At 42.6% G+C, this 23531-nt stretch overlaps 1 protein-coding gene across 4 annotated transcripts in view; it reads left to right on the forward strand.

Annotated features, from left to right (window-relative positions):
• The window catches only part of OSBPL5 (oxysterol binding protein like 5), a 203714-nt gene that overhangs the window by 151797 nt on the left and 28386 nt on the right, over positions 1-23531 (forward strand). For all 4 annotated transcript variants that reach the window (XM_029582113.1, XM_029582114.1, XM_029582115.1 and 1 more), the window contains 3 exons: positions 5386-5470; positions 11236-11407; positions 14556-14751. In XM_029582113.1, the coding sequence (XP_029437973.1) occupies positions 5386-5470; positions 11236-11407; positions 14556-14751 (453 nt within the window). The remainder of the gene's footprint in view (positions 1-5385; positions 5471-11235; positions 11408-14555; positions 14752-23531) is intronic.

Consider the following 23531-nt stretch of genomic DNA (forward strand, 5'->3'; position numbering starts at 1 on the left):
CGAGACAGCAGGAGATAATGCAGATCAAACAGAGCTGCAGGGTGCCGGTGCCTTCCATTAGGGTTTGACAAGCGACTCGGGTTTTCGGTACGGATTGCACCCTGTGCATGCCTGCAGTTAAGGTTGTGCTTTTTACCGAAACCAGAACTTAGCATGTGGTGGAGGTAAAACCAGGGACTGGATGAACCTGTCCCAGGTGATCCTGTCTGTGAAAGCCCCGTGCTGGACACAGACTCCAGCTGTTTCTCCTTTTAATGTCACAATACTGCAGATTTTTGATGCAGATGTTATATTAAAAGCAACCATTCCTTCTGGTTCAATTATCCAATAAGAAAAGCAATCTATTGTTTACGTTTTGAATGTCACCGTGCATGCTGATAGCGTTCACGGTTTGAAAAACATCGTGGCGTGGAAATAAATATCAAGCAGGCATGTTTTTATTGGGCTAACTTTAATATATTTGTGAGCAGCTTTGGAGAGCTCTGCTCCCTCAGCTTAGTTCAGTTCGAGCCACGGATGATGGCGAGGTCTGAGTAAACAAGTGAAGTGGAGGTTGGATTACAAAGCTGCCTATAATAAAAAGGATGGGGGGGGGGGGGGGGGGGGAGTGGGGACTGAAGGCAAATTTGCCTGGGTGTCCCGGCTCTCGAGAGGAAGTGGAGCTGCATGGTTGAGGAGGAGGAGGAGACGAGATCGCCCTTCAGCCGTGGGAGCATGCTGCAGCATTGGAGAAGTAGCAGGTCACACACTTAGAAGGAAGAGCAGCTGCCCAGCCAGCGGGAGCAGCCTGTGCAGCCCTCCAGAGCAACAGGAACCAGCCTGCGTGACCCTTGGGAGCAAGTGGAGAATCCAGGCCTCTGCGGTCCCCCCGGGAACAAAAGGAAAAGCTCGAGGGCCCCCGGGAGCAAGACGGAGCAGCCTGACCTAACGAGGCCCTCATGAGTAGGAGCTAGAGCAGCGCGTGCACTGGCGGCCAGAAGAGAGAAGAGGAGTTCTTTAACCGAGGCTGCTCCTGCTGCTTTTGTGATTCCAGAGGGGGGGAAAAGTCAGGGAAAGTAAGAGCGAGTGTGTGTGACAGAAGAGAAAGCTTGTGCACAACAATCATCCCTGCTAACCCGCGAGAATCTCAGGGCACCTGGAAATTAAAAGTTCCCAAATAAGGAGAGAAGGGGAATTTTTTTAAATCTTTTTTTTTTTTTTAATGCAATTTTTACAATACTAGATAGCAATAGCTTATCTGTGATGGGTCAAACGAAGCAAATCAAAATTTATATTGTATATATCCATGCATTATTCATCGATATCATCCATATCCATATCAGTCTACAATACTATCACATTTTCAAGCAAAAATTTCAATCAAATATAAAGATCCCTTAAAGGAATTACAGGTGAGCCAAGATTACAATTGGAGCAAATCTAGGAAAAAAAATTTTCACTTATAACAGTGAGTGAGTATCAGCTCTAATACACACTCGGCGGTTAGCACTGACAATTATTTTTCAGGAATGAGAATTAAGAAAGGAGCGTAGTTGCACTGGGTCAAAGAACACATATCTATTATTGTTAAACTTAACCACACATTTACTAGGATATCGAATCATAATCGTAGCGCCAAGATTTCTCGTTTCTTGGCACATAGCTAGAAATTTTTTTCTACGCAATTGGGTGGTTTTTAGTAATGTCTGGATATATCCAGATTTTTTGCGCAAAAAATAACTTCTCTGTTTCTAAGAAAAAGTCTCAACACAGTGTCTGTGTCAGAAGGAAAACCAAACATTACCAACAAGCTTGCTCTTCCGTAGATTGCTCTATTAAATTCATTAGATTAAGAGATTCAGTTAGCGGCATTACTGCTATATCTTGTTGAACTTCCCCTTCTTTCTTTTTAATGTTCAAAAAATATAATTTTGCTATAGGTGGAATAGCCTCTTGGGGAATAGATAATATTTCTATCATGTATTTTTTGAATTGTTCACATGGTGATATTAATTTTATATGGGGAAAGTTTAGAACGCTCAAATTTTTATATTTCATCTCATTTTCAATATTTTCTAATTTTCTAAGAGTAACTTGTTCTTCTTGAATCAGTCCAGATAGTGTTTTCTGTAGTTGAACTACTTGAGATTCTAAGTTACATATTTTTTCAGTATGAGATGATATTAAGGGTTCCATTTGTTTGATACTTTGTTGCATTTCAGTCATTATACCCGCTAGAGTCACAATCGATGATTCTAAAGATGTTAATGCCTTCCAGGCAGCCTCTAGAGTAATATTTTGTGGCTTGACCAGCTTTGAAGAAAATGTGTGAGTACTTAGTGCACATTCCCGACGGTGTTCTTGTCCCGAGTCCAGGGCTGTAGTCAGGTCTCCACTCTCTTCGGATGTCAAGGTAGTCAGGGTAGAAATCAGTTTTTCTCTCTCAGGCATTCCCTGCCGATACAATGGCGGTGTTTGAGGCATCGTATCCTTTTCCCCAATTTCCTGAATGCTCACGGCCTTACTTTCAGGTTCCACCTCAGTGAGTAGAGACCTGCCCCGTTTCCTGGTGTAGCTCATAGCGCGGGGGTGAAGGGGTCATAGGCGCTCCAGGGCTCAATGATGTCCATCAGGTCCAACGGCCCTGGAACCTGCTCCAAGCCAGAAGCCGTAACGGACAGCTCGTCCGGAATTTGTGTGCTGATAGGGGAGAAGCCTTCAATTTTTGCCTGAGACGAGGTAGCAATAGGAGTGGATGAGGTTTCCACTCTAATTTTCCCCTTTCTTTTTGTATGAGGCATTGTGCGACAAGAAAAAATTCAGGCGTGTGAAGAGCGACTTCCAACCCGACCTCACTTCAAGCGGCCATCTTGGATCAAACTTAAAATCTTTATTAGTTTTAATTAGTGGATGTTATTTTAAATATTTTATTGGTGTTTGGAAAATTATGAGTTTTTAATTTTGGGCTTTTATTCTGTTCAGCTGTTTTGAAATATTGTTTTTATTAGTATAGTTTTACTATTGATTAATATTTCTTGATTTTATTGTTTGATGTTTTATGAAGAATGAAAATGTTTGGTTTTCTATTGATACACTGAATACAGAGTCTGGCTTGTTTCCAATTCAGTGTTTGTCTTCACATTTCTGTTTATACTTTATGGTCTCTCTATTCTGTGTTTGGTGAGGGTCTGTCGGTTTTCTACATGTGTGAACAAACTGAAGTATTCTACTAGCATATAGTTTCTGTGTAGGGATCTACAGCAGCTTGGCTTGTTCAGTTTTCCTAATAGCTAGTATATTGGTGTTATAGGGCCCGATTGTAATATTTGCAGTGTTGCATTTTTGTAGGACAGGCGGTTGCTGTTTGAGTGCTGGCAGTTGGTGCTGTTTTTGTGTGGGAGGTTTACTATATTGCAATTGTAATTCCATTTACTCCTGGCTTTCTGAGAGCCACGACCACACCCAACACACGTTACAATAGGGCTAATGCCGTATGAGTTCCAAATGTTGGCATAACAGCAGTACACATAAATATAATATACATGTTGTAAGTGATACGTTTAACTCCTTTTTCATGTAAAATCTATTAGAGATGAATAACTTTTTTATTGTGTGTGAGAAAAGCATAACTGGGGGTTGGGGAACATGTGCAAGGTTGAAAGGTTCGGCTAGGACGCCTGATACCCTTGCACGGGCCCTAGAGAAAGGCGCTACCGAGGCTTAGCTCCTGCTTTTTTCCTGAAGAGTAGGGGACTCTTCAGAAGCCAGAAGAGACAGGAAGAGACAGCCTTTCTCTGTGGCCACACCGATAGGTGGAATGCCCTTCCAGCATTGATTAGAACAACTTCTGATGCGCAAGTTATAAAGACCTTAAAAACAGTATTGTTTAGAAGCCGCGTACGACGTACCAGAAGAGGCACCTAAATTGCAGATCATCTACTTGCTAGTTGCTCCAATATCTTTGCTTTTTATGTTTGTTTGAATGAGTTGTATTTATTATGCATGCTCTTTTGTTCCCCAGGAAGGGCGTGGGTACTAAATCATTTTAAATAAATGAAATAAAGATGTGCACAGGGGGTGGAAGAGGGTGGAGATTTAAGTAAAGATCCTGGAGCATGAGTCCTAAAGTCGCAGAGGGAGTCTCCTAATAGGCCTCCTCCTGTGAAAGCAGTGGACGTAGTGTATGTGGTTCTCAGGTCAAAGTATCATTACTTGAGGAAACACTGCAAGAGAAAATATTTACAAAAGAAAACAGTTGTTACACTACTGCAGTTTCTTGAGCATACAGGCCAGAGTTTAACATGTAGGAAAAACTGCTTTAGAAAACAAGAAATTGTTTTCTCTTTTCTTAAGACCTGGGAAGGGCGAAGTTTTTTTGGGGCCAAGATAAGCTCCTGCTCCTTTAGTTAAAGTTCAGAGTCTCCTCTAACCTGCTGAGCAATCACGATGAGACTCGCTTTCTCCTCTGGATCTCTCGCTGATCTCTTCTTCTGTCTACTTCAGTTTTACTCCTATATCCATATAAAAGAATTTGTTGCATGATGCTGTCAAATAATTTTAATTGCAGTTTTACTGAGTGGTTGAAGCTGGCTAAGATTTTTATTGCAACGAAAGCCCTAGGGGACCGTTTCTTATTGAGTCTTTTATAGCCCATTTGAAGGCAGGGGTCCGTGCTGTGGGGGTGGACATGATATGTGGAAATGACACTTTGGCTCGCCTCCTTTCAGACTTAGCTTGACTAGAGATGTCACTGACTGTGTAGAGTCCTGTATTTCACCAGAGGGCCCTGGAGAACTTTCTCCCTCTATTCCAAGACCTCCAGCATTGCAAATTCTTTTTTTTGTGTGACCGACGTGCTGGCTAGTTGCACACGTGTTAAAACCTGTTGGTTTACATAAGTAACGAATTGACAGGAAGGGTACGAAAGATGAGGATGACAAGCAAACAAACAGCAGCGTTTGTAGCTAGGGGGAGGCTATGCCTGATGATGGATGAGGGGAAACCAGTGTCTCGGCTTCACCCCTTTTCGTGTTTGTTTCCAAGCGTTTTCATCGTTTGAATTTCAAATGTCGTGCGTTCCCAGCTCATTCTGAAGTTCCCTTTCAGTATCCTGGTCATTGATAGAATCATCCAGCCTAGAAAAATATTCCCCTTCCAGGAGTGAGGCCCAGTTCTTCTGTTGTGGTGCATTATGTGTCTATGGATATATCATTATAAACTGAAGCAGGTACGGCAGGTCATTGAAGTGGCTCCAGGGGAAAAAAAAAAAAAATAGCAAGGAGATAGTTTCTTTCAAGGGCATGCCTGCTCCCCGCATCATCTCCTTGTCTAGCTGCAGTAGTAGGATTTATGCTTTAATTCTGCTTTTATTGTGGCTTATAACAATTGCTTGTGCTGAAATTGCAGGGTCCGAAGGGTGAGAATGTGGGCTCAATCACTCAGCCTCTTCCCAGCAGCTATTTAATCTTCAGAGCACCATCTGAATCAGACGGTGAGTTTTCCCACGTGATTTCTCCTCATTTTCTGTTGCCCCCAAGAGCCCGTTTGGATTGTAGGCTCTTTCGGAGAAGAGCATTTACTGTACTCGTATGTAATTTTCTATATGGTGTGCTGGCTTAGGGTACCACATAAATACCAGTACCACGCAATTCAAAGTTACATTCTTCTTTCTTTACAAAAAAAGGATTTTGTCTTACGCTTAGACTATATTCATGAACGGCCTGGATTTTGGCAGTTGCCTATGGTACTAAATTTTGAAGGTGCCTCTCTACAATCCGGTCTTGCAGCCGGCCAGCAATAGCGACAACAGAAAGAAAAAAAAAAAACCTCCTTGTGGCGCCTATGAGCCAGCAGGTGCTTACGGGCATGACCCAGCTGCACCCCAGCTTGTGTTTCCTTGGTAACAGGAAGTCTGGGGGAGCTGTCTCAGGGCCCGTGGACGCACGCCAGCTCACAGACGCCGCCGTGGACATTTTCTTTCTGTTGCAGCTGCAGGCGCTGGCTGAAATACTCCTTGAGGTGAGAGGAGATGCAAAAAAAAAAAAAGGCCATGGAGAGGTCCCAAATGGAGCATGAGAGAGGGGAGGATCCGGGCAGGGGCACCCCAGGGGGATCCCCTCTCCCTGCACTATCGAATCTCCTATGGGGACACCCCCCCCCCCCCCCCCACATACACACACACTCAAACGCCTAGTGCATGAGGGCCGCCGAAATTTTAAGTCTGGTGTGGTGAGTAGATTTGTTGTTCAGAAAATTTTGTAAAGTAAATTAAGTACTTGTGAAAAGTTGCCAGAAAAACATAGTAAAAATCATGGAACAGATACAAGCACCAGAAAGGCAAGCTGCCCTCCGCTGTCTCGCCAGTGTGTGCTTCAGTCCTGCTGTGGAACGACCGCTTAAACGTGAGAGGGCGAATCATCTCCATGTCTCTGCAGTTTTTTGGCCTCTGTCAAGCCTACCAGCAAGGATGCCAGTTATTCCTGTCTTCAATGCCTTGATATCAAGACTATCCACTCACCCAAATAGTGGGACCCTCCGTCCTTGCTGACAGAATTCCCATTTGAACCAATGCCCTAGAAACAAAACATTTTGTAGCTCCGTGCTTAGGAGCGGCAGAGTTTTATAAAAGTTCTGCATCAGAACAAAATTCTTAGGTGCCACGAGGAAAAATTTGTTACAGCTTTATTTATTTATTTTACGTCTTTTTTTTTTTTCCAACCTAATTTTTTTTTTGGTTTATTTTTCTTTGACCTTTTCTCTTGCCCCCCCCCCCCCCCAATCTTTCTTCCCCAATTTCTCTTCTCACTTTTTCTGCAGCCTCCTCTGCTCCATGCCAGGCACCAAATTTTAGGAACTTGGATGACCTAGGCCTGGCTTTTTTTTTCCAGCCCTGTCTGTGCCAGTTCTCTTGAGTCATCCAGTCCCCTTTCTGGCAATAACAGAATAGATTTTATTTTCATTTTCCCCCCAAAATTTTAGATTACGTTTTACTAGCCATGCTGTCTGACCAGACGAGCTCTTTGTCATCGATTTAAAACAAAAAAAAACCCAAGTACTGACTTCCAGCCATGCATCAGCAGAAAGCCAGGGAAACAATGAGCGGCTTAAATGCCTTCTTCCTCTTGATATTTCTTTTGAGATGTAACTCAGACATGCAAAGCGATAAAAACAAAAACCTGCTCTTAGCTCAGTGGGCTTATAGTTAATTGGGACCGCGTATGCCACCACTTGTCAACAAAATGACAACTCCCCTGTCAGCCGAGTTTATATTAAAGCCTGAATCTTGGAAACTGGAGCATATTTCTGTTATTGATTGCATTCCCTTCTATAATGCACAAAACTGCATCTTGGGCAGACGGCAAGAAATATATTCTTGCATTTAGCGCGGGTTTTCTGCAGAATCAGTTTTTCGGGTGTATTATGCCAGCTTTTTACCCTGCTGACGTTGCAAGCTTCGCCGGCACTGCCCTGGGAGAGCCCTGCGTTTATCGGATCCTGGAAGCCAAGCAGGGTCGGTGATAAACCACCGCTAAGAACCTATAATGTCATCGGGGGGGGGGGGGGAGGGCATGGATTGCCTACGTCAGTAACGCCGTCACCACCATACTGCAGGACATTTCTCTCTGGCACTACGTCACTCCAGGCTTGGCTTTGGTTTGCTTCAGTTCTTCCATAAAGAATATAACCTCAGCTGCGCCCGGAGCAAGCGGGTGCCACGCACGATGGCCCCAGCAACATGAAAAAGAGGATCAGGAAAAAAAGGGCAAAAAACAGTAAAGAGTTCCTCTAATGGCACAGCCAGAGTGCATGAGATGCCATATGGCTCTGAAACAAAAAACAGGAAGGAATTTAAAAGTGTACGGTTTTTTTTTTTCCTACTGACTGAATTTTTTTTTTTTTTTTTTTTTTTTTTACATTATTAACTTATTAAAGAATAAAACATCACAGCTCGCCCATGAGTCGCAAGCCCTCGCAGTTGCGGTTCCTATGGTAAAAAATAAAAAGATTATTTATTATTATTTATTTTTGAGCTTTTCTATATAATATTTATATAATAATAAGATGAATATTTATTGGGGGAGGTAAAGAGCAGAGCTGCTCCTGCGTCGTTGCTCATCCTCTCGCGTCTTGCCAGGGGCTTTCTGGTTGGAGGAGTAAGAGAGTGCAGTGACTGGGGAGACGCTGTGACCTTAGTCTGGTGGGAGCAGAGCCAGACCACAGCGACCAAAGCCAGAGGGGCTCCTGTCCAGGGCATGCTGATGGTTCTAGCTATTCGTTACTGTTAACGAGTCATGGGTTCCAGCATCATCACCCTAGCATCCTCTCCATTGATGGTTCAGAAGAAAATTGTCACCGGAAAGGGGCCAGCCCAGTGGCCCAAAAGCAGTGCACAGGGAGCAGGTTTAATTCCCGGCTGAAGTCTTATGCTCCTCCCCAACTCGTCAGGTGGCACCAACGATGCCGCAGAAGCAGCATTCACAGCCCTGGAGGGGAAGGAAATCCACAGCCAGTGTGCAATAGCGACACCTAATGGCCAGATTGAAGGCACGTTGCAGGGTTCGTGGCTCCCAGCCGAGGGCTGCCACTGCAATGACTGAACTAAAGTAAGCTGGGAGGAGATATAAAATAGGGGAATTATTCCCAGCTAGTTGCAAATGAAGGCTAATGGTGCCCAGTCACGGCTCTGTTTCCATTTGAGCCAGAAGGCTCATAGGAGCAAAAGAAAACTGAGGAGTCAAAGAAAAAAAATGGCACTGAGAAATTCAAATAAGCTGCTACAATACTTTAATCACATTGTGCATTTGATTTTTTTTTTATTTGATTTTTATGTTTTGCTTCAGAAATGCCCATCTGTCCATTTTCTCACCAGAGAGGTCCTCTTAATAGTTGAGGGTACAATATGCAATAATCAGTAAGCTGAAATATTTGTCCACTCCTTTTACCCATGTTTAGACTTAGCCCTCCACTGGCCTAGATATCACTCATGGCTCAAGAGACAACAGTAGCCCACTGGTCAAAGAATTTCACTTCAGTGAACCAGAGAAGAATTTTGCAGAAGGTTCTGAGACCTATTTCCACTGCTTTGGTAATCATTGTGGTGGAAGTTGGGCAAATCACGGCCACTGCTTCCCCTCAACCTCCGTTCTGCACGTATCACGCTATCCGAGGGCTTTCGGAGCCGCTCTGGACTTTGTTGTAGATCTTCTGATTTTACTTCAGATGGCACATTCTGGAGGCTGGCGCTGCACATGCTGGAGCGCAGCAGGCACCATGGAATATTTGCACACAGGACAAAAAATGGCTGAACTAGCACATGTGAGCAGCAAATGTCAACCGCCAGTCTGACAAGAGACAGCAAATCTTGAACTGCTCCAAAAACCAAGTCTGGTTAAACAATGCGTTGCCTGATTCACTGAGCCATCTGGCGGGTGAGAGATTTGATTTTCAGGCTGTATGCCATCGCAGTTCCAATTTTTTTTTTTTTTTTCATTATAGTTAAAGGTGGATCAAGTGCCACTTACAGTCACATAACTGGTAAAGCTCTGTCTAAATATAGAATTGCACACTGCAAAAGAGCTGACTGTCATGCAAGATTTTGGAATGCGGTATCACATTTTTAATAGCTTTCTCTGGCATGGAAATCGGTGATGTTCTTATGGACTGCAGTGTTGGTATTCATTTGCTTTTTTTTTTCCCCCTGTGTTAGACCTCTAGCAATGTTTCTCTGTAAATGTGCATTTGGAGCACAGAGCATTACTATTCAGCAGAAGTCTGAATCGGTGCTCTTCATCGCTAGCCATCAATGCTGATGTCACCTCTACGCACGCAATCGCTAGACTGATAAAGCTCGTCAGAGAGCTCTGCTAATTATTATTGGTGGTTTGGTACCTTGCTGTGCTAGGGTTGCAGGTAGCTTGTAACTTCTGTTCCTGCTCCGCTGTAACATCTTTCAAAACTGTTCTGACATGGATTAGCACACAGCAACCTATTTGCATGAACGCTTACACTGGGAAAGAAAATGAATAAGCCATAAAAGCACAGTGTTCTCCAGTCAAAAGAACAGGATGCCCGTTGCTGGTGTGTGCCTTCCAAATGCATGCTTGATCCTAATTGAAAGTAGTTTCCTGGACAAGATTTTCTGAGAGACCATGCCTTCACTGGGGTTGCTGTTAGCCTGATAAAAGGAAAGCATGACTCTGACCTCTGAGGATGACTTTCAAAGATCTCCGCATGGCCCCATATGCACATGAGTATGGGTGCACGGAGATCTGCTATAATATTTTATAATCTGTGCATATCTGGTCCGCTCAGATTATAAAATGTGCATATATCTGCCTCCCAACATGTGCAAGTGTGTTTTCAGTACACGCAAATATTTACAATGTATTGAAAGTGCATACTTTACCTATTTTATAAACACATGCATGCATATTTTCCGTGCAAACAAAATATAACTTGTATGCGTAAAATCGGTATGTTTTAAAATATGCAGGCTTACTTGAAATTACCAGTTTGGTGATACTCCCATCAGTTGACCGAAACCTCCTCCTGCTTCACCCTAAACTTCCCCCAGTTCACTCAGACTGCCCACCCCAAAACAGCACACAAGAAACAAATCTGATATCAATTGCGTAGTTAACTAGCAGGTGTAAAACTGCACAAATAAGTTGCCTTAATGTATTCACGGAAATCTTTTATAAAATAGCAACTTCTGTGCCTACCCCGCCCTGGAATGCCCCTAGATTGCCCCCTTTTTTGCACAAATAAATGTGCACGCAAAACCGAAAATACACGCGTACTTTGGATTTTTATAAAATAGCACGTGTACGAATACAAGCTACTTAAGTTCAAATATGCTAATTTTATACACATAACTCCTTTGAAAATGTAATTCATTAGTATGGTTGCAGCTTTCATGATCCAAGATTTTAAGCCATGGTACTATTAAGCCCTCTGGGGATAGAGAAATACCTACGGTACCTGAATGCCTGAAAAACGGAATATAAAACTAAGTTCCGACTCCCTTTCAACGTGTCTGTACAAATATTTGTTAGACAGTGTGCATCTGTATGGTATAAAAGAAGTATGCATGACATCCAGATTTACCTTCAGTTGAAGCTTCTGAGATAGGACAAAACCCCAAATCTGCCTTGTGGCACCGCACTGGATTGTAAAAGTTCTAGCGGGCTTGGATGTGTCCTCTGCAGGGCTCTCTTTGGCTTGACCTCAGAAGTCTCCTTTTTTTGTTTTGTGCAGGCCGATGTTGGATGGATGCTCTCGAACTTGCCCTGCGTTGTTCCAGTCTGTTCAGGCTCAGCTCATCCAAGCCGGGGAAGGACGCGGAGCTGAACTGCTCCTCTGACTCTGCTCATTGCGGCCTTTACAGTTTACTGCACGTGTCTACAATCTCTGATCAAGAGCTCTTTCAGTAATGATATTTTATATTTTTATTGAGATGCATGCTTGATAATAGTATAGTGTGCTGAAGAATTAAGGGTGCATGTATATATATATATTTTTTCTTTCATAGATATAGACTTCTCACCATTCATATAAAACCTTATATAAACTTCCAAGAAACAGTGCAGTCACTACTCGTTGGCTTCCCGTGAAGCACTGCATAATTTTCAAACACTTGGTTCACACGTGCAGATGTATACATATCGTAGCCTGTTACAATCTCTGTGTTCATTTGTCTCTGCTCTCTTCTTCTCACTGTATTTTAAATCGCACACTCTTCTCCATGCCTCCCAGTCCAAACAGGCCTCTTCCTGCTTCCATGACCTCTTTCTCTCCATTTGCCCTTTGGAATTAATTACCATCCAACATACTCCCTAATTCTCTCTCTTTTTCTGGCTCATTGTTTGTTTGTCACAACTCAGTAAGTCTGTATTATCTCAAGTACTCATGCTATGTATATATTGTGAGATGCCCTGAGTAGAAATCTAACTAAATAAAAAAAATTGTTGGATGTTGGCTGGGAAAGTCACATTTGTTAAATGCCCCATTTTTTAATAGACTCTGAGGCACAGGCAGATATGTAACTTGCCCTATGCACGCAGACTCAGTGGCAGGTCATAAGAACATGAGATATGCCATGATGAGTCAGACCAACAGCATGCTGTCTCCATCAGTGGCCAGTTTGAGGCACGAGTACCCGACAAATTCGAAAAAAAAGAGATCTGATTCTCGTTCCTCGCTTCCAGGCTTAGCAATGGCTTTCCCTGGTCTCATTTATCATTTTTGTTGCCCTTCTCTGCACCTTTTCTAGTTCCACTCTGTCTTTTATGGGACGGAGCGTCCAGAACTGCACACAATACTCAAGTTGCCGTTGCACCATAGATTGATTCAGGCAATATGATCATTTCTGTGTTACTCTCTCCATTTCTTTTCAGATCATTCCTAACATTCTATTTGTTCTATTTACATGACCATTACACTGAGCCCGAGGATTTCCACAAGCACTGCAAGGCCCTTTTCCTGGGTAGTGATTCCTAACAGAGAGCCCGGCATTGGGTACCTGTAGTTGGGATTAAATTTAATATGCCATTCACATGCCCAGTCTCCTAGTCTTGCAGGTCCTTCCACAGTTCCCCACTGTCCGCTGCCGTTTTAACAACTTTGAATAATTTTATGTTCCCTTTTCTAGATCATTTATGAATATGTTAAAGAGCACGGGTCCCGGTATAGATCCTTGTGGTATTCCACTAGTGACCTTCTGTTTCCAGTCTTTTAATCAGGTACTCGCCCATAATAGGATGCTCCCATGACTTTTTAATTTCCTGAGGAGTCTCTCATGGGGGACTTCATCAAACGCTTTCTGAAAATACAAATACATCATGTCAGCCAGCTCACCTTTACCTACATGTTTGTTTACACCTTCAAAAAAGCCAATAGATTTGTAAGTCAAGATTTCCCTTTGCTAAAACCATGTTGATTCCCTCCCCCCCCCCCCCTCCCATTAAGCCATGTCTGTCTATATGGACAGTAATTTTGTTTTTAAGAATAGCTTCTACTATTTTGCCTGGCACTGGTTTTCCAGATCACCCTGTACTTTTTTTTTTTATAAATATCAGCATTATGTTGGCCGACCTCCAGTTTTCAGCTATTGTGGCTGTTTTAAATGATAGGTTTCAGATTTTTAGTAACTAGTATGTTATTTCATGTTTGAGTTCTTTTAAGACTCGGGGGGTGGATACCATCTGGTCCTGGTTATTTGTTATTCATTCCATTTCCAAACCACCTCCCCAATCAAGAATGACCATTCAGATTTTGTACAGATTAAAATCCCCCAGCCAATAATACAAATAAATAGCTACTGATTAAAAAATAAACACGCAAGAACTAGATAGATTTAACAGACATAATCCAGACAGTACGGCATACTTATAGCACAGCAGCGGCTAGAATGGAAATAACCACATTTTTACATTCGTTTGTCAATTTGATCTATTACATCTTCCATTATCAAAGGTTTGCTTCAGTTGCTCAGAATCATCACCATGAAAGAATATTTCTGGTGTGGCTGTGATCCCAACATTCTCCACAGTAAAGACTGAGGTAGTCTTGAACTCATATCATAGTCCATTACTAAACCATTCCTTTTCTTACCTTTGTTAGAGCGCATCTGATTGGTTTAGATAAGTTCTTGCAACCCAATATAACCTGTATTAATCTGTCATAAACATCTTTGACTGAATATTTTAACAATGGTATTAGAAAAGAAATACAACTTATCACATTTGCTAGTGGATAAATATTTGCCCTTTGGGAGGGAATAGTGACTTCTCATGGGGTCATTATACTGTGTTTGCTTTTGGCAGTCCATATTTTCCATTTGTGTGTGTTTAGAATTTTAAGCGTTGGTCTAGAATGGCAATGAACAGGTCAATAATCTCTGATCTATGTCACAAAGACAGTACCTTAGGAGATTGGTTTTCAAGATGACCCAAGACATCACAAAAGTGTTCTCATAGTTACACTATACCTAAAGCACTGTGAAACAATCACATTACAAAATAACACATCTTAAATCAATATACATATATGTGTGAATATACATATACTAGTGAATACTGTTCAGCGTTGTTTGGGGTTGTCTGGTCCATAACAGCTGTAAATGTTTAAAATCGAACAAAAGTGAAAAATTATAAATGTTGTTTTATTTTGTTAAGTAATTAACACCAAGCATTCGGACACTTGGGGAACCTCTCTGTAAACTACATTGACAGTGCATTAGAAAGTCTCATGTTTCCAGCTCTAGACAGTGCTGAATAGCGATTGTTATAAAAGAATATTAAAAAGCACCAGTTCCAGTACAGATCCCTGGGGCCCTGCACTATTTACCATCCTCCACTGAGAGAACTAACCAGTTAATCTTATTCTCTGTTTCCTGTCTTTTGACCAGATCACAATCCACAACATTACCTTGGGTTGTGCGCATGATAACATTATTCGGTAACGGCAAACGTTTTGCTGCAGGTCTACAGATGTGGAGAGTCGGGACCAGACAAAGTTCAGGGTGTCGGGGAAGTTATGATAATGGAGTCACCGCCTGCGTGTTATCTGCATTTCAGACTTAACGAATCGGCCCTGGAAAACGATGCGTTCTCTGACAAGTCCGAGAGAGACAACGTAGAAGAGTCGGAGAACGAAACGTGCGAAAACAGCCGAAAGACCAGCGAGAGCGACCAGTCAGAACTGCAAGGAGACCTCTCCCCTGACAGGGAGGGGACAACCTACATGGAGCAGATATATGAGGAATTTGGAGCGGTAAGGAGATGAATCTTCCTGCTTTCACTTGCACCATGCCTTTCATCCAAACAGTGCCCAGAAATGCTTTTTGCAGACGGCAGAATCGCTTTGCAGTTATTAAACTGCCAGAGCCTTCTGGGAACGAACGCAGCAGCTGCAAGACGTGCCATCGCTGGAAAGCTAGGGGATAAGACAGTTAGCGGATAATGGTAAATACCGTGGGCTCGAGGAACCTGTAAAAAGGGGAGAGTAGGAAAATTGTAATCTGATGAAGAGAGTATGGAAAAGTGAAAACCACGCTGGTTTAGAGCCCCGCGGTGAGATGTGAAGCTTTCTTCCCAAAATACCAACTTTTCAAAGGAGCCTTTATGAGGCTGGAATGCCTAATTCACAGTGAGATTTGTTCAGCGCACTGAAAAATATCCACGACTTTGTAGTTTAGCATTTATTTCTGGAGGAAGGCACCATCGGGGGCAGATTGCAGGCAAATAGCATCCCAGGGGGACTTTTTTCAAAACTGGTCCACGGGGGGGGGGGGGGGGGGGGGGTGTCTGTGACTCACTCGTGCACTTTCTGTGGAGCGTGTGCTTCAACAGCTCCCAAAAGCACACCAAGCTTAATCGTTGAAAGGAACACCCGGAGGCTGGCAGAACTGAGAGAAAAAAAAAATCTCCAAATAAAGTTTCACATTTTTCCTAACTAACTGAGTAGAGTGCAATCTAGACCCAGGGATGAGCAAACTGAGCTGCAGACCCCCTTCCATCCATGTAATCGATTGGGCCCCCCTCACGTTTGGTTACATCTCTCATATATCCTGGATTCCTGGTCTGGTGTTAGTCTTTTGCCAACCAGTCAGCTCTGGAACCAGTTATCAAGTAATGAAACACTGCCAGCCAGTGACTCAGACACACACACACACACACACACACACACACACACACACACACACATGTGCTCAGGGCCCCAGCACTGCTGCATCATTAAGTAAAAGTTGATGCTTACTGCCAGCCCTTCCTCAACCTGCAGCAGCCTTCTCTCCCTTTCCAAACTCACCCCTTCTTGGCACACTCATTCTCTAGAAGACTCACCATTTCCGCAGCCAGTTGCCCCTCAATCAGTCCAGCCACTTCAGATAGAAGTCTCACTATCCTTGCTCGTCCTCTCCCTTTCTGACTGTAATTTGCTCCACTTCTCAAGGTCTTCCCCACGCCAGCTCTGTCTCATTGGTTGTATGCTACAGCCTGCATCTTATATGGCTCCCTAGGCTCGGCTCTGCCTGCCGACTCCTGGGGAAGCGAGGACTAGAAGCGATCCATTCTGCCTGCTTCCTCCAGGGCTTAGAAAAAGAAAATTAAGCCGTGGCCAACACTATTAGCACCACTGCTGCAGCCAAGACTGAGGAGAGTCTGGACCATGACAAAATAGCTCCAAATCAAATTCTGCTCTCCCACAATGTGGAGCCAGGGCAGCCAGGACTGGTGCCAGAGTATTAGGCAGCCTAGGCAACGCTTACAGCCCCCAGCCCCAATGTACATACACATGCACACAATTAAAAATATGCATTTGTAATCAAATTTAACATGAGAGAGGACAAAGTTCAGTCTTCTGAAATAAAAATATCACGTGTATACTATATTTGCATGCATTGCTGTGGCGCCAACCAGAAAACCCTGCAAAAAAATTAAAAAAGACACTTGGAACTCATATGATATTAGGCCTATTTTAATGCACAGTGAGTGTGGGCTTAGCCCTCAGAAAGCTATGAGTAAACTAAATTACAATTGCAATATAGTAAACTTCCCATACAAAAACAGCACTAACTGCCAGCACTCAAACAGTAATAACCCTACTTATGAAAAGACAACACTGCAAGCCCTAAAATATCGATGTACTTCCTATTAAGAAAACATAGAAACCAATCTGCTATAGATCTCTACACAGCAACACCATAACAGAATACTCCATCTCTGTCTGAGACAGGCAGAAGACAGACAGACCCTCACCAAATACAGAATAAAAAGAGATCATAAAGTATAAACAGAAATGTGCAGACAAAAACTGAACTGGAAACAGCAACAAGCTAGACACTGAATAAAAAAAACAGAGATATTACTATTCCTCATAAAACATCAAACAATAAAATGTAATAGTAAAACCTTACTTTAAAAAATAACATGTTTAAAAACAACTGATGAATAGAGTATCCAATAAATAAAAACTCAAATTTTAAAAATTTAATGTTTTGAATATTTTTTTTGGTTTGGGAGAAACATTAAATAATACCCAGTAATTAAAATTAGTAAGGTTAAAAAAATATCCCATGCCATCCATACCTGGGAATGTTTGATTTCCAGTCATCCTAAAATTGTCAGGGATTAGCAAGAGAAAAGAGATGTACAAGCTATCACCTTCCTCACACACACATACATAAACAATCTCAATCTCTCTCTCTCTCTCTCTTTCACACACGTTCCTTCTCGCTTTCACACACACAAGCAAGCTCCTCCTTCTCACTCTCTTACACAAACACCCATACAAGCAGGGTTTCCTCTTACACACACATACACACACAAGTAGGTTCCTTCTCACTCTCACACACAAGTAGGTCCCAGTTCTTTGATTCCTCTGCTTCTCTCCTGGAGATATCCTTTGTTCCTCCTTGCAGTTAAGGCATAATATTTCTCAATTCCTGCCATTGACTGGAAATGAGACATTCTTTCCAGGTACCTACCATCATGTGGTCTTTACCAGTTGGGTCGAGAAGGGGGTTGAAAGTGATTGCACAGTTTCTAATGGAAGTGGCTGGCCTAAAGTCTTTCCCAGGGATGGTGACTTTGTTCCTAGAGGACATTATTCTGCTCATTTACAAGCTAGAAGTTATATTTCATCTCTGATTGGGGTGCGCATAACAGAGCATTACTGTCGGAAGTGTTTGATGTCGATGACCCTACTCGCCACTCTTATTGCCAATGACTAGATTTGAAACCTGGCATTGATTTTGGACGAGTGCTCACAAGTTGGAAGTCTGAGCTGGCGCTGGACTTCACCGAGCATCAGCATACGCTTTGTTTTAAGAAAATAAAACCTGTTACTTGCAATGTAGGCTTGTGGGAAATGCGGTGCACATTTCTAATGAGGTCACAACGGAGGGCATTCCACATGAAAGTTGCACCCTCAGATTTGCAGCGAATGTGAGCTGTCACCGGGAACCTTGGGGGCACCAGTTTTGGGGCTGCTCAAAGATAAGTTCTTTTTGGAAATCGGTGGGTCCCTGTATTTTCCAGGGCACGGGAGTACACCTTTCATTTCAAGTAGATGTGCTGCTTTTTGATAACATGCGGGGGAGTGGCTTTGGGTAAGAAGTTCCTTCGATTGTGTACAAGGAAAGTTTTGCTATTGGAAAAAAAAAAAAAAAAAGCTATATTACAACACTAGGAGGGGGAAGATTCTCCCCCCCTCCCCCCCCCCCCCGCTTTAACGCATTGGAGGAATCAAATTCATATCATGTGCATGAGAAATAGGCAGATAAAGTTGATCTGACCAGAAAGCATAGTCTTCCTACATATTTGGGAACCTTATTTGCAGTCTTTATCATACAGAGGTAAAAGTGTCATTTTGAATGACTATTCGCTACCTTCTATATAAATTACATTTGATAGTAGGCCAACAGATTAATAGAGGGGGGGGGGGGGAGGGGTGAAGCCAGAATTGAGAGAGTTTTGTTAAACTGAGGTATGATACATGATAAATATACAGGCAATGGGCAGAGTAAACCAATGCACCTGATCCTGTCTAAATAAAATGGTTTTGTGCTTTTGTATCCGTTTTCTGAAAATTTAATAAACCTATTTAAACACAAGCAAATTCCTTTTCACTCTTACACGCACACACAACAGCGGTTTGCTTCTCACATACGCACAGCCACGTTTTTTTTAGTCACCCTCTCTGTTTATTCTTTGGCCGCTGTCAGCGGCCCGCACCCTCTCTCATTTTCTCTTTTGGCCGATGGTGGCCCGCAGCTTCTCTTCTCTAGTTTGGACACCGCTGGCCGGGTTCCAGCCGTGCCTTTTCTGGGCCACTCAGCAGGCCACGGGGACACAATAATGGTCACGCTACTTCCTATTACCATGTGACCAATTCGACCGGCCCTCCGGGAGATGCCCAAATCCGCCCATGGACGCCATTATTAATAAATAGTATCTTAGCACTGCATCTTCCGACCTCTGCCTGCAGTCTCATGAGTTCTTCGTAACCACGTGAATAAACCAGCGTGTTTCTTTTAAGACACCCGGGCGCAATTATGATTTGTCTAGCAGAGAATGCCTGTCAAAAATGACAGGATTTGACAGTTCAGATATTTCAAGGTATAGTACACTTCTCACCTTTCCCATTACGCTGCTTGTCCTCCATCTCACCTCCCTAACCCCGCAGCTGATCTGATCCTTCCTCTTACTGGTAGGAGGCTCTTCCAGCATCTTCTTGCTATTCAGGCAAGCCCCGTCATCTGACCCATATGGGACTCTGTAGATATTTACTGTGGGTCTAACCCACGAGACAGGAGGAAGAGAGAGGCTCTCTGCCCTTGCACCGTCCTGCTCCTTACTCTCTTCCACCCCTCCCTCCGACCACACGGCTGTCACTGTTAGCAGGCCCCATGGACCCGCCTTAAAGGAGCTGCTAAACACAGCTCCCCCCTCCTCCTGTCCTGACCTCCTGCCTTAAGCGACTGCGCCTCTCCATGCAGGGTGGACCTCCGGTGGACTTCCAGGTTGCCGCCATGAGTTTCTTGGGGTCTCCCCTGGCTGCATCTGTGCCCATTTTCACCTCGCTCTCCTTTCCCGTGACACCTGTGCTGCTGCTGCGGCGGCTCTGATCCCGGCCTGCTGCTGTGTCAGTGCCACTAATGTGGCTTCCTCTGTGGACTCCCCTCCCCCTCCCCTGTAGTGTCCAGATGTGGTGCGTGCTCATTGCTTTGACCTTGCATGACCCAGTAGGAAGCCTTTCAAAATGTTACAGACACTGGCTTTCATTATAGAGGATTGATTTATTTATTTAAACCATCTTGTATTCCAGTTTCCATATTGTTCAATGCAGATTACAGTAAAAATGTAAATAATAAGATACATAAAACAATAAAAAATATAGTTCCTCTTTCTGCATTTTGGACCAGGAAAGACACAGGACTGCCTTCCCCTAGACCCAGAGTTTATAGGGAATAGTTGAAGAGTCTTACCTGATTTTGCTGAATATACCAGCCCAAAACTACCCAGATAATTTTAACCGAATAACAAAAAAACCTAACTGGCTATATTTGAACATAGCCTGGTAGGTTTTTAGATATCCAGCCTTGTGTGGCCGAATAACGTGCTACTTATTTATTTATTTATTTATTTATTAACTTTTATTTACCGACATTTGTGCAGCACATCATGCCGGTTTACAAAGAACTCAGGTGGGCGATACAATAAAACAATGAAACAATGTACAAAGAATAAAATAAAAGTAAAACCATAACAATGTAACCTTAGAACAAAATACTATTTCTTACTATTTCTTACTATTTCTTACTTAACCGGATATCTTTAAAAGATATCCAGCTAAGAAGCGCTATTGTTAAAGAATAAAAACGAAACACACAAATGGGCCAGTGGGCCAATCCACCCCCTCCCTACCTCCCTCCCCCAAAAATATCCATTAAAGGCTGTGCTCTCCACACCCCTAAAAATCTTAAAATGGTACAAAGACCCCCATCCTTAAGGATGGAATCAGACATTAAAATATTTTAAAAGGGTATTAAAACATGGTTATTCGAACAAGCCTTCCAAGAATGTTAACTAATATGATTTTATACCCCTTTTAATATTTATATTTATCTTATTTATGCTTTTACTGTTTATCTTTAACTGTGTAATTTTATTAATTATTTTACTATTTTAATTGTTTTTATTAATTTATTATGAAACTCTGTATTTATTTCCTTTCTTTTAATTTTGTAAACACAAATATTTTTAAATTAATATTTGTTAACTAATGTAAACCGATGTGATATGTCCTCATGAAACCGGTATATAAAAATAAATAAATAAATAATCCTGATGTTTTATACAATCATATATCTGCCTACACCCCCCCTCCTTCCCCCCTCCACCCACCTACAAGGATTCTGAACATTGCGGTGCCCCCTCCCCATCCACCCCGATACCTTTTCTTTCATTGCTGGGAGCAAGGGATCCTTCGCCCCACTCCAGCTGCATCCAGCATTGCTCTGATAGAGACAGAGCTGGAAGAGTAAGCTTACGTTAAGCAGGCCTAAAGTTATCCGGCTAACCTAGCCGGATATATCCGATGTTCAGCTAGGTTAGCCGGATAACTCAACCTCCCAGGAATGCCCCTGAAACGCCCCTTTTTTTTTATCCAGCTAAATTATAGCCAGATAGCTGGATAAGTGGCTGAATATGCCACATTTGCCATTTAGACGGATAACTTATTAATTATCCATCTAAATGTCTGTCGAATATCTACCTCAAGATATTCTGCCTTTTTCCAAATTGGACTCGAGGCTTATTACAATTAAAATTACAATCCAGATTGCAATCAATCAAATCAAAGACACTAGGCATGAAGTTAGAGGATGTATACAGGTATAGCTAAAGACAAGAGGTAGAGTGTAAGAAGTCAACTAGGTTGAAACAGATCATGGTCCAGTGCATGAAATGGATAGCAAGAATATAAAGATAGTACAAGGATGCAGATGCAGGTTCACTATAATAAGGCAAAGCAGTATGTGCTGATGAAGTACGAATGAATCCAGTGGTGGACGAGGTTGTGGACTCACGATCAGGAAGTTCTGGCATTCAGGGAGTAGAAGGAAGCATCTTTGCCTTGAAATCTAGGGGAAGTCATGGCAGAATAGCCAAGCCTTTATTTTTTTTATTTTTTCAACAGGTAAAAGGTTTGAAGGCATAGGGGTAGCAGTATATTTTTCCAAATTTTGGGGGCATAGCAACTGAATGCCTCTGGCCAAAGCCAGAGGAGAGGAAGCTCGGAGAGCCATTTCTGAGGCTCAAAGCTCCCTCATGGGAACACAGAACAGAGCTGGAAGAGATCATCAGGGGCCTGTTTATTCACACCCTGCTTTCAACTGGTAACTACTGTAACGGATGCAAGACTGGGCTTCTGTGGTCCATTAAGCTTTTGAGATGTAATTTTGGAACCCTTCTTCAGATTTGCTGAATAAAAATAAACACAAAATTGGCAGTGACTGCATTACATTAGATTTTGCACTTTCTATATCATCTTACTTCACAAATGTGAACTCAAAGCAGTTTATATCACAGATAAAAAAAAATGCAATGATCAATGCAAACTAGTCCCTAATATACAGAATAGCCCCATCCTTCACTCTAACTGGGGATAGGCTAACCCTGTAATTCAAAACCCATTCCACATCTGCCCATCTAGCTTTTTTTTTTTTTTGGAGCCTTATTCTGGGCTAGTAGCACAACAAGCTTGCTTACAGTTAAAAACAGTATGGCAGCTGTGTTCTTTTTTTGGATTCCAAGCTCTAAAGTTAGTAGTATATGCCTTTGTAATTTCAATATCAAACTATTGCAGTGAGCTCTATGGGGGCTACCAGGTAGGCTAACCCATGAACTTCAGTTATTATAAAATATAGCAACACAATTGACTATGGGAAAATCCAAGTTTGAAAGAGCTTTTCCTCTGCTTGCAGAACTTCACTGGCTACCCATTGTTGAGAGAGCTGATCATCATATTTCGATCGATGAGGAACAATGGTTCTAAATACTTATGGGATAGGCTTATATGGTATAGGCCAGCTCAGGAGTTAAAGTCATAAGAGAAATGTTTTTCGATGGCAGCATTGACCTCTAAGTTACAACTGAAGGAGTGGTCAGTGCAAGCCTTATCACAGGTAGCTCTGCAGATTTGGAAAGCAATGCCAGGGTCTGTTAGAGGAGAATTGAATCTTCTGAAATTTCAGAAGCAAGTGAAGACACTTTTGTTTCCAAGGTGAAGTGATGGTATGAGTAAGTGAAAACCTTTGAAGGTGAGGTGTTTTTGATTGAGAATTATGTTGTTGTTTTAGATTTTAGTTTTAATTGTATGTTTATTTCATTTTGTTCTTATTTTTATGATTTTGTATTTTGATATTTTAAATTATGATATATTAATAGCTTCCATTGTATTTTTACTGTTTATGCTTTATGTAAATCTATTAAATAAATATATTGCAATCGGCGGTCCACAGGCTGCCCTACAGATTGCTGTTCTTACATCCAATTTGGCTCAGTACATGCAGCGGGACACCGCCACAGATTTCTCCCAGACCAGCCACCCTTCTCTATGATGGCTGATGCCTCTTGTATGGGGCGTCCTTCCCGGGCTTTAACAGGGCCACAGCAGGAAAATCCCTGCAGCTCCTGAAGATGATGTCTGATGTTAAGGCCTATAAAAGGCCTCACTTGACTCTGCTTCAGTACCTCAGCAATAGGTCCAATACCATTGGTAGAGCAAGTTGCCTCAGCAATCCTGACTTCAGTTCCTGGTCTTTGTCCCTTCAGTTCCTGGTCTTCGTCCCTTCAGTTCCTGGTCTGCTGCATTCCTTGTTTCAGTGGTCTTTGTCTTCGTCTTGTGGTCAGTCTTCAGCTGTTCAGTGTCATCTGTTGTCTTGTCTGCCCAACTGAGCTGTTCCTCACCTCCCTGTCTGCCTTTCCATCCCTCCTCCTCTTGGACAGATCTCCAGTTCTGACTTCTGCTTGCCTTGGATTCTGCTTGAA

Source organism: Rhinatrema bivittatum, chromosome 17 (assembly GCF_901001135.1).
Source record: "Rhinatrema bivittatum chromosome 17, aRhiBiv1.1, whole genome shotgun sequence".
Taxonomy (NCBI): Eukaryota; Metazoa; Chordata; class Amphibia; order Gymnophiona; family Rhinatrematidae; genus Rhinatrema; species Rhinatrema bivittatum.